Below are 12,510 nucleotides of genomic sequence, written 5' to 3'. Positions count from 1 at the left end.
GGACAAAAGTGATTTAATAAAGATAAACCAACAGTTGTCAGAAAAGGGACAAAACATAAACTGAAGTCAGAGTCCAGGCCAAAAGTAAAAAAACACAGATCCGATCACACAAGCAAAGGTACCAGGGGATAAGGCACAAGTAGAAAATGAAGCAAATGAAGCACAAGGTCAAAACACAGAATCAGTCAGAACAGTAGAGTAACGCTCAGTAGTCTCAAAGAAATAGTACTTCGCAATGAGTCTAACTAAAGCACAGGCTGTTATACTCTATGCTATGAGTCACATGATCACAGACACAGGTGTACCACATTAAGAGTCAGGAGACTGAGATCGCTGATAGGAGCGTTTGTAAGAGTTCGAATTCACATGGGATTCCAGAGTATCCTGGGAAATGAAGTTCTCTCCAATGAGTCTGAGTGCATCTGTTCAATCACCTGATCTCCCAGAGCATTCTGGGAGATGAAGTCCATTTCCTCCATAGGAGGATCCAAATGTGTGACAGTGCCAAATTTGATAAAGGTGTGTTTTTCCATTGTTCATCTACTATACACATAAGCAAACCTGTGTTTGGGTTCTTTGTCCCTGTAAATGTCTCTTAATAAGATATTGCCCTCGCTAAAATGATAGTAGCAGACTGTTTTTTTGTTTTGTTTTTGTATTTTTTTTTATTTACTATAAAGCTATGCTTATGATTGATAGTTACAAACCATGACTATTTGAGTTTCAGTTCAGACTGAGTTTCAGTTGAGACTTTCAGTTCAGGTCATAAATGTCAAAAGGCAGTTAAAATGAAGAAGAAATACCTCTGGAATTATGCTAACTTTTGGTAGTACCCCTGCTTGTAATGCTAAACTCTGGAGCGATATGCATGATTTTTTTAACATTCCAGTTTAAACATGGACATCTGAAGCTTGTAAAAGACATTCCATGTTTTATTTGAAGCATGTATCAGATATATTGACATGTATTTAACAGTGAGTTTTACAGTGACACTTTCAGTAAAGAGTCTTGACACAGAGCTGCTACTCTTTTGGCTTTCAGTCAACTGACTGAAACACATTGTTCAGGCTACAACATGTATTCGCAGTCTCAGTAAATTAGTCCCACCCATGTAAATCAAAAGAAATTGGTTGGTTTTTATGTCTGTTTTTAATTACATCATTAATTAAACCGATTTGTTAAGCCTTCAGTTCAGCTCCTGAAATCCTAACCAGTGGAAATGGAACAATTTTGTTTTGTCCATTTAAAAATGTTCACCCTTTTATTTCCAACCAAATTGTAACAATGAGTCTGTTAACATGTACCTAATAATCTGATAACTATTTACTATTTAGCCCGTAGAAGGCCCTGAGGGTTCCACACTCTTGACTTTTTTATTGTTCTGTCCGGTGATCACTTTGATACCATTTTGAATAACAGTGTTTCCTTACAGGACACATATTTTTTACAAGAGAAAAATTTGTTTCTGAAGCCACTTTCGGCTGTATCATACTAAGCACAATGCTGGCGCGACATTTCCGTTTGGCTGCTCACACTTTGTCCCGTGAGAGTGACCTTGCCTTGTTTAAAGGACTAGTTCTACATGGCTTTGTTTTGTAACTCTCCAGCCTGCCAAAACCCATTTACTAATCCCACATCTGTAGCGATGGCACACATAGACACACGTACACATGTGTACACACTCACAGACATACAAAGTCTTCTCGAAAGCCTAGAGGCAGATTGAGATGAACTCATGTATTATTTGCCTTTTTTGAAGCAGTTTCTGGTGGGAACACTTTCGTGAGTCAGACAGCAATAAAAGATTTAGCTTCACCTCCAGGCAGTAGCTAGGGACCTGCACATCTGAGATCCTGGCTGCGCTCCCACAATAATTTGCCTCGTTTGTCTCCAATCACACCATCTCTAATCAAATGAAAAGAACTCTCTACCTTTCTCTCCTTCCTGATGCTGAGAGATGAAGATCCTTGTTTCTTCTTTTTTGTCTCAATTACCTCTCTCTCTCTCTCTCTCTCTCTCTCTCTCTCTCTCTCTCTCTCTCTCTCTCTCTCTCTCTCTCTCTCTCTGCAGTCTGCAGTAGTGTCCCTAGTAATATGAAGGCCCATCCTCTGAACCGAACAGCACTGGTTCTGACCTGGGATCGCCCATCAATCATCTACCACCCTCCCATAGTTGGCTTCTTGGTCTCCTACAGCTGGGTTAAGGATGATATGGCTTTTGAGAAAACTCAGACCAGTGAGCACAACACTGTGAGTATTCCAGCTCCTGTGCAGCGTGTAATATTACCCTGCCTTGTCTCCATTAACTCATTGAAATCTTCCTCCAGAGTAATCAGGCTGTGTACATGTCCACATTAGCCATACTAAAGTGTAGAAATGGGAATCACAGGGCATCTCATGATACAATATTATCAATATTATACAATGTTATACGTTGCCCTTGATAATGGTGATATCACGAGATTCTGTGATACTTGATATATTACAAGACAATTCTCTATGATACATCACAATATTTGTGTAACTGAAGAAAATAAAATACTCCTAAATAGGCAAATTATGTATTTATCAGTGTCAGTTTCACAGAATTTGACAACCAGTATGAAACAGCTTACAACAAAGCACATAGCTTAGCTTCCAGCCTCTTTAACACACATACACTGTGTGTGTCATCATTCCAGTGTGAAATAGCCATAAACTGCCAGAAAGCAGAACATTTCTGGGGTTAAAATGTTTAAAGGTAGAACACAACTACAACTTAGTTGTAGACTGACTTCTACCAGATCAGGATAATGATGAAGAAGGTGGCTATACATGTTTGTTGTGTTGACCATGTACTTTATTTTAATGTGATAATTCTTGCAAATTGCAGAGTCTTTGTCTCTTTCATTTGTCCCTTCAATGCTGTAAAAGCTGAAGTCGCCTGGACCTTCGACTTGGAAGAGAACAGTGCCTGTCTGATTTTGCTTCTTAACATATCAAATTGAGAGAACATTCATAAATCATGTTATTAAAGGTGAAGAGTAGATTAAAAGGCAGAAATATGCATTTGTCCCTCTGCATTAAAATGTTCACAGAGAATAGATGTGTGATTTGGCTTATTCTGTTGTTATCTTAAGCTTGGCTCTGGCTAGATTAACACTTTAAACTTTAAAACTGTGAAACTCATGCCACTCACATCAAGTTCAAAGAAGTGATCAAGATAGAGGGAAAATAAACAGAATTTGGCTGCTCTAGGCCATTGTTTGGACCCCTAGATTCCTAATAACCCTGATGAACTTTTTGGGATTGATAGGTTTAGACAGCATGCATTCTCTTTTCCTGGGATTCTGATGAATGAGTCACCCTTCCCAACACATGCACACCCCACCCCACTGTCAGTCACCTTGCCAGATCGGTCTTCTACATGTGGTATCCATGACAACAAAGGAGGGCCCTGCAAGCTGAGGAAACTTCTCAGATGAAACCTGCCAATCTTTTTCTGGCTCAGCTGAATTAGATTTGGATTCAATTGTAGAAATCGCCCGCCACAGCCGAAGCCCAATTACTCTCCTTCACTCCAACATATTCCGCCTCCCTAATCATTTCAGCGCCACATTTACATTTTTATTTCAATTTGGAAGCTGGGTGTAGGTTGCATAAGAGAGTCAGGACCAATTTTTGTCATATGAAACAGTCATATGAAGCTCTCCTGTTTTTGGGGCCTGAATTATATTCAAATTTCAAGCAATAAATGTGATTCTGGCTTCCATAATATTAACATAAATCTGAGTTTACATTTACATTTTGTCCAGGAAAATTAGATCTTGTCATTTCCATGTTGTCAGTCTATGTCATATTAGTGAGTGATAAAAGTGAGTTTGGGAAGGAAGTTCGAGACACTTGAACATAGAATCAAATCTACTTAGAGCACTACACATTTACAAAAGTCCCCATAGGTGTGTTTATTCTTTCCTTTTACTGAAGTTGATAGGTTCCACACAGGAGGAGCATAGCTATAAAATTTAGAAAAATCGGAAGAATTCCCTCTTAATAGTGGGTATATTCTAATGATTTTGCTACAGTGATGTTGCCGGCTGTCATTCTCACTATAGATTTAATTCGTAAAACTTAGACAAAACGTACTACGGTCATATTGTTGACACAGTCAGCACGATGTGAGCAGTCAGTGCCATCTAAAGCTTCTAAATCAAGTTATCAAGAAAAAGTCAGCGTAATCGGAGGTGTTGATAGATACCAGATCGACAAGTTATCTTTGGGTCCCTATTATGCATTTTTGCTTGATGTCAAACACATCTATACTTAGCTTGTTAATACTGCATCAGCATTCATTTCACAGCAGCTAAAAGCATGCAAATCGCCTGAGTGATGTGATTATTTTGTCTGTGGAAGCATAAACGATATTCTGTCCTTTGTACCATCAATTACACCACCAAACGTGGCTGCAAAAGTGAGTAATAACTACAGATCTGTGTTTGATGGGTTAATCAGTATCCCCTGCTAACGTTCTGCCATTCTCTCAACTAACTACAGTAGATCAATGTCAACTGTCAATCATGAGCGATTCTCAGCACTCAAAAATGATCAAGTGCAGAACTACAGAACTCATTCTTCACCCAGCTGTCTGCCTGTGACAAAATGATGAGAGCAAATTTTGGTAACATTAAGGGAAGGTGGCTGAAAGTTCTTCCTGTTTTTGATAGGCTGCTAGCCCAGCTCTTCAGCCTCTACAGCCAGAATGTTATAAACATTGTTCTGTTTCTCAGTATTGTTGCTACAATCATGAACCACACAACACACCATGGAGATATTTTATCTGTCAGTGTGTCAACGGTGGCTGTACAAGTGCTGCTTTAGCTGCTGTGCTCACCATGTTGACTGGTGATATGTCGACAATATGGTTGTCTGTGGCAACCGAGTGTAATGTCAATCAAATATTATCTATAGGGATGTTTCTGGGGCATAATGCTTGCCAGCCTGCCCTCTCAACCTGTAACCCCCCTCAAATGAAATGAAATTCCTGTTGCTAATATTCTGACATTCATATCAATCTTTGTGCTACCTAACTAAAGTGTGTGTGTATGTCTGTGTATGTCTCCTGCAGAGGGCAGTGATCACTCGCATGTTTCCAGATGTTCTGTATCTCTTCAGAGTGCAGGCCTTGTGTCAGAGAGACCAGCGCAGCGACTTTAGCCAGACACTTTTATTCAGAGGTGAATTATCTATATGTGCCCTATTTTAATTCACTAGTACTTCAGTTCACTTGTTTGCCTAAAATATTTCACTCTGTGTTCTTTCAGCAAATACCACGAGGATATTCGAAGGGTCAAGAATTGTGAAAACTGGAATGGTGAGTAGCCTCAGCCTCAAATGCTCTGCTCACACTTACATGGGTGTCTGATATCTACTGCACACTAAGGTGGACACTATCAGGGTTTTGTCAGTTTTATTCTGAATGGCGGTCTGCATGTCACTGTGTTTTATCAAGGGGGCTTATTGGTGCGAAAATTAGAGATGACGAATCACAGACTCCCATTTTGTATTCTGGCCTGTAATTGGTATTTTGAAAGATGCTCACATACCCAGCAACTCCTTGTCATTTCTCTCTCTCTCCGAGTCTCTCGCGACCACTTCATCAGAAGATTGCTTACAGCGCGGTCGTATTCAGTTGATCTTTACTTTGTGCGGTGTATTTTTTGCGTTTCTTTGCGATTTTGACCCTCTGCAATGGCTTCCAAGCGTGCTTCTTCATCCAAGGCTGGTACTGAGGCTAAACGCAAACGACAAATGATAACGATTGCTGAGAAGATTAAACTTTTAGATATGTTGAAGAAAGTTTGGTGTTAATGAATCCACCATACGCTCCATCAAGAAGTATGAGGCTAACATCAGGAAGACGTAAATATATCATTTACAAGTATTTCTTACGTACAGTACATGTATTGTTCATGTCCACATCCGATATCACATGTAGTTCCAGCTGAAAAACATTATAGAATGACTGTTTAATGCAAAGGGTGGGTTGTTAATAGTACAGGGAGGGTTTTAAAAGTCCAAATACTCGTTAAATACATTAAAAAAATATCTTTCCTCTACCTCGCGGAAATTCGTTTTTCGCGGGTGGTCTTGGAACGCATCCCCCGCGAAAAACGAGGGATCACTGTATATATTAGAACTGTCATAATTAATCAGTCACTTAAACAACAACTGATTAAAATGTGCAGTAATTTGCTGTTAATTTGCATTACATTGTCTGTTTTAAATCCTTCCATTGGTCTTTCTTATAGTATGAAACATGGCCTGATGGTCACACCTATTTATATTTTGTTAATGCATTGTTTTTATGTTTTTAATGCTTTTTAAAAGCTTTTGGCACTGTAGAATAACTTCTTATTTCCTGTCTTGCAACTTTCCAGCCTACAGTGTCTCCACCTTCCTCTGCAGACATGGCCCCCATCAGCTCTGGCTCCTCGACTTGGGCCTCTTCTGGGCTCCCTTTCTCCTTTGTCTCCATGGCAACGGGCATGGGCCCTCCATCAAGTGGCGGGCAGGCCACAGTGGCATCTGTGGTGACCAGCACACTTCTGGCTGGCCTGGGCTTCAGCGGCGGTGTGATTTCCTCACTCCCTGGATCCCTTTGGCCCACCCAGTCACCTAGTTCTGCCCCCGCCTCCACACGCCAACAGCCTCCTCCCACTTCAGAGACCACCCCCTCTGACAACACGAACTTTCCTTCTGTGGAGGGTGCAGGAACTAAAGAGACAGAGGAGGAAGAGAGAGAACGAGACGGAGAGGAGGATGAAGAGGAAGATAAAGAGGAACAGCAGGAGGAGGAAAGACAAAAGAAAGAAAAGACTACAGCTGTGACAGAGAAAAAGGAAGGACAGGACAGTTTTGAAAAACCCACCGCTTCTGTCCCAACCTCAACGTCTAGAGAGAGAGAACGAAAAGGTGGGGATGCAGAGGCTTCCACAGCGCCCCCTAGAGCCACAGAGGAGCAAATCTCTGCTGTTACTCAGACATCTTCAGGGGGAGACTTGACACAACCAACATGGCTGGAAGACACAACAGACATGCAGCTTGCCAGCAGCCCGACACAGACCACAAAGCTGACCAATGAGGACAGAAGCCAGTGGCCTTTCTACATTCACACTGGTAGGTGAGGTATAGAGTGTACCTGAAAGTAGATCTCTGACAGAGTTCCAAAGGGCTGTGGTGTCACAAATTAGAGCTGCACTTCTGTCCGAGCTTTGAGGGACAAATCTGTGTATTTTCAGTCATTAAAACGTTTTAAGAACATTGTTTTTATCATGTTATTTGATAATGTAGATAGAAATTAAATGGCTCAAAACTATTTTTTTAAGAAAATAAGAGTTTGATCTAATATGTAAACATGATTAAAGTTTAAAAACCCATGAAAACCAATGCATTTACATATTACTGACTATTCAGTCAAAAGCAGTTTAGCCCTGCCCATTCACACTGAAGTCATAAGGAATGTTTCAGCCTAGACTGCTTTATGAATGGAACACAAGGACAGCCAATCAGAACAAGCACAGTTCACATGTATCATTCTTAATGACACAAAAACAACATTTTTCATTCTAGGGGATAAAGCAAGGTTGAAAAATGGTCATGTAAAAATAAATTATGATAGTTTTTGTTACATAAAAGCACGCAGACATTAAAAGTCATTTAAAAAGACATTGGATAAAAGATTAAGTACAATTAGAATGTGGGATATGAGTCCTTTAACCACTTAACACCCTAGGCTTATTACATACTAAGGCTTATTATTCAATAACTACATGAACTTCAGTGCAAACCAAAAGAGATTTTCTTACCTTACCGAAGTGTGTGATAAAACTTTGGGCTCTCCCGCAGGCCCATGGTTTATAATGGGTTAAAGGTCATTTATTGATGCTAGACCTAGAAGAAAGGATCTTTTTCTAAGAGTTGAAAATAGTTGGTTTCACAAAACAGAGCTTCAGTTCTTTCACATCCTTGACATGACTTGCTTTCCGGGACAAATCTGTATCTTATCTATTAAAAAAAAGTTGTATCTGGTAGATATTAAATAGAATTCATTGATACAGGATATTTTTCTGTAACAACAGAAAATGTTTTTAGTCAGCGTTTTATGTCAGTCTGTGCCTCTTTTCTGTGGATGCTCACCACTCAGAGCGGAACAGCATATCCACCGTACCCAAAGATCGAGCATCCCTTGCAAGCAGGATGGAGTGGATCATCCCTCTGATGGTGGTGTCAGCTCTCACGCTCCTCTGCCTCATCATGCTACTGGCTGTCCTGGTCTACTGGAGGTAAGATCTTCTGGCATCCTGCTTAGGTTTATTGACATATATTCTCTTGTTCTTAGTTGGAAAACACAAGCTCATGTAGTCAAAACAGTTGAAGCAGTAGAATTTTATAGTAAGATGAATTGTGAAATCTTGATTGTGGACATATCAGGTTCTGTGCTTTCTTGTTCATCCTGCCACTTCATCTTCTTTCCTATGGAATTTCTCCTTGCTTGCAGCACCCCCATACGCCACCTTTTTGAATTAGCCCATCAGCTGAGACTCTCCCAGCACCTACTGCACCTTCACCAGAAGCTCTGGGTCATGAAGCAGTGCCTTTCTAGGCTGCCCCCCCCTCCCATGCTCATGTCCATGCAGTACAGTGAATGATGCAGGGCCCCAAGGGCTTACAAGCCTTAGGATGAGGAACACAGCTGTGTTCCAATCTGTGAAGCTTAAAGGCCAGGCATACTGGCTAGAACATGCCATTATAATGCATAAACACGTAGAAGAGCAGAGCTGGAGATGCAGTGGATGGGTTGATCTTCATTTGGATGGTTTAGGTGCCACATAATGGCAGAGATCCACTGGATCGATGTCAGATAGACATGCTTATGTCAAGAAATCTCAGTCTCGCCATAAATAAGTTGGTAACATGGTGGAAAGAAAGCTCACAGACACAACTAAATTAAATTAAACTGTTAAAATTAATGAAACTGTTCAATTTATATGAAATTAATATTTTTATGTGTTGTTGTGGGAATACATAGAGTCATTTGCAAAGGTTTGGGCATCCCTGAACAAAGTACATGTTTTGTTCATTTAAAAAAAAAACACATCCTTTACAGAGAACATTTTAATGTACAGTTATTGTTTATTTACTTAATCTAACTGGGGAAAAATAAAACATATATCTGGCCTATGCAAAAGTTTACAGAAAAAAAGGTTTAGAGGACATATTTACTTACTGTCAACAAACATGTAATTTGATTGTTCAAACTTTTGTATATGACTATGAGCATGGCTAAGATTTGATATCAGTATATGACTTTTTAGAGATTTCTGTCTCTAAAACAAGGCTTGGATTGTTGTGAACTCAGATGACACCATGGAATGATCCAAGCATGGTCAAATGTTTGGGATAATTTGTGTAACAGTGTAATCAGTCCAAACCAATTCTACTCTTTTTCTAGTGCAGCCACTTTGGCTTTCCCAGTGAACAACAGAAGACAAGACAAAAAGTCCTAATTTTGTCATTATTTGGGTGCACCTCATCTCAGTAATAGGCAATCAAGCCTTAGTGGAAGGAAGTGAGTTAATGACGAAGTGAATGAAATGGTGATTGAGTTAAATAGGCTTGTCAGGGATTTAATGAATGATTATCTGATGAGTGAGCGGAAAAGAAGCAGATGGAGATTTGACAGCTCCCTAGAGAGTATGGAATGCGTTTGATTTGTCATTAAGATGTCATGAGTGTACTGTACTGTAGAGAAGTGCTTTGTGTGATATCAGCAGGACTACAGCAGACTGAAAATGCCATTTTCATCAACCCCATTGTCTTGCTTGTTGTTGTTTGCCTTGATATTAATTCAACTGTAGGTTCCTGCTAGGTGAAATTGCTGTGGTGCATTTCAGTTCTTCTGAAAAGGAAAGTTTTTAACTGAAGTTACTTTTTCAGTTGATTTTTCTCATCTGAGAAGAAAATTCACGTAGGAATGTTTACCAGAAAGCATGCTATAATTGGCCTAAACTAAGTTCTAATGTTGCCAAGGTGATAGGCTAATGAGCTTTTTATGTAGGCTACGATCCATCTGGATGGCTCAGAGGCTTTTCTGCGTTCTACTCAAGCTCACGGATGCCCAGAACAGAGCAGGGAGATGCAGCGCTTGCCTGTGTGCTGGAATCTAACTCTTGATTAGACGGTTGGTTGTCCAGAAGAAAAAAAAATAGTTTAATTCCATTTGCAACTTGCCTGTACTATTTTTATCGTGTAGCTGCTTCATCTTAAAACCCTCAAGCTGCACCGAAGGATCTGCGGCTTTGTGGCTCCAATGGAAGCAAGACACACAGACAAAAGAGTACACCCTTCCAGAGGGAGGGTCATTAGGACAGATGAGGTGTAGGGGGGTGATCCCCAGGGTCCTCCCATTTCTCAACCCCCCTGCTTTTCCCCCCTTGTTTCCTTTCATCCCAGCTCTCCTTCTCTTATTCTCTTTTCATCTCTCCTCTCAAGGATGAATAGCATCTGCTCTTTGCTCTGCATTAAGTACAGGTAGGGAGCTCTTATGCTGGGATATTTACATGTTATCAAAAATGTGTGGCACTGAATTAGAATAGAAAAGGTGCCAGCTAGCATTTTCATTTGTCATTTCTATGCATGATTGGATGCCATGCCAAAACATTTTTCCAGGCTCTATGTAATTAATAATAATAATAATAATGCTATTCAAAGATAGTAAGATAAGATGATTAGGAGACTGCTAACTAAACTTGTAAAAGCTTTTAACCCTTGGCGGTTAGAGTTATAAGTATCATTTTCATACTACTACACTGATTAAATGGAATTACATAATTGCATTACATATGTGTGAATTGCATAACTGATTTGTGAATACACAACATTGTTAGTGTCATTTTACTCTGCTGTTGAAATTTAATTAGGTAATTACATAATTATTACATAGTTTAATACATAATGAATTACATCCTTTCTGAATATAAAGGATTATTATTTATTATTATTTTCCCATTTAACAAGACTGCACACACAACAGTAACCTTTCATTAAATTCAATTAATGATACATTTTCATGTACTATTTATTAAAAGACTAGACTGCACACATTCTTTACAGAGTATCTCACAAAAGCAACACTGTTGTGGCTCAGCTAGTAAAAGGAGTTTGGACAGCTCTTTTGAGGTGATGTTCAGGAACACCTGGCAGAGTTTTCGCATCTCTGGAAGCTGCGGCTGTTTCAGTTTCAGAACGTTATCTCTGAGCACCGTGTTTATCTGCAGTGAATTTTTGAACACTAACTGCATCCAAAGAGATACTGATACTGACGTGTTGTACAGCTCGATTGGCTCAGACTTTGGTTTTATTTGCAAGGTGTTCCACTGACCTGGATCTTTTTATTCTTAGGAGGTTTTTCCAGGCGGCTCATATCTACATAGAGGACAGAAACTCCCCTAGAGTAATCCGCAATGAGAGCTTTCCTTCCCTCTCTATACCTGGTGAGTCAATTACATCCTCGCACTCTTATTTGCAGGCAACTGACACATATGCACACACATACGGGTGAAGTTTATGTGCTTTCATGCACTGTTTATAATTTTTTCTTCAGTGAACATTTTCCTCATTCCTGAAAGTGCAGGGTGCTTTGTAATAGCTCAGTTCATGCATTTCATAGTTTTGTTAAATTCCCCAGCTGCTGCTAGTATGGATCTGCCATCCATCCAGGTTTGTGCTCTCTCTCTCCCCGGCTTTTTTCTCTCCTATCTTGCCTGACACATCTATATAACTGTGCACCCTGGGAGTAAAATCAACCATTAATGTTTACGAGTACACCGTTTTTGGTTGATAGTTTAATGTGTCTGTTATAGAGAACCCATCAACTACCCCCATTAAACTAGGGAAAGGGTGTACATGTGTCAGTTTGATTTGATCAAGGAACATCCTTCCACTGAATTGTGTCGACACTGGGGGTTTAATAAATATCCACAACTATGGCAAAAAGTCAAATGCCTTCAAGCTGCTCAGTCTTTGTTCAGCCTGAGCAAATAAAGGCCTCAGCTGTGTGGCTCCCCACTCAGCAATGAGCTGTATCTTTGCCTGGGTGATTATATATAACAAAGGTCATTGTACCAGACCCCCCTCATTCAGGGGTAATTGATGAGGTTCACCACACACAGATGCTACCACCTAAACATCACCATCACTCAAGGGTCTAGCTATCCAATGGGGAGACTGCCAGCCATACATAATAACATACCAGTCAGTGTTTAATTAATACTCAGCCTTTCTGATACTCATTTTATGCAGTATATTAACTGCCTTCTATGAAGGAAACGGCCTTAATCAACCTCCTAATTTCTTTTGCAGAACCTCAAAAGGTTGTTTAAACAACCTTCTGCATTGTGCAATTATGCCTCAAAGAATCCTTTATTTAGAGGTGTTGTTTTTTTTTTGTTTTTTTTTGCAACACATTTGCACA

General features: G+C 39.9%; 1 protein-coding gene across 2 annotated transcripts in view; it reads left to right on the top strand.

Moving 5' to 3' along the window:
- Positions 1-12,510, top strand: part of ca16b (carbonic anhydrase XVI b) — a 122,632-nt gene that overhangs the window by 93,861 nt on the left and 16,261 nt on the right. For both annotated transcript variants that reach the window (XM_037534940.1, XM_037534939.1), the window contains exons 9-14: positions 2,071-2,249; positions 5,104-5,212; positions 5,300-5,349; positions 6,416-7,154; positions 8,182-8,320; positions 11,439-11,530. In XM_037534940.1, the coding sequence (XP_037390837.1) occupies positions 2,071-2,249; positions 5,104-5,212; positions 5,300-5,349; positions 6,416-7,154; positions 8,182-8,320; positions 11,439-11,530 (1,308 nt within the window). The remainder of the gene's footprint in view (positions 1-2,070; positions 2,250-5,103; positions 5,213-5,299; positions 5,350-6,415; positions 7,155-8,181; positions 8,321-11,438; positions 11,531-12,510) is intronic.

Source organism: Pygocentrus nattereri, chromosome 26, assembly GCF_015220715.1.
Source record: "Pygocentrus nattereri isolate fPygNat1 chromosome 26, fPygNat1.pri, whole genome shotgun sequence".
NCBI lineage: Eukaryota > Metazoa > Chordata > Actinopteri > Characiformes > Serrasalmidae > Pygocentrus > Pygocentrus nattereri.
Note: the sequence above shows the minus strand (reverse complement) of the source record. Positions and strands in the feature narration are given on the sequence as shown.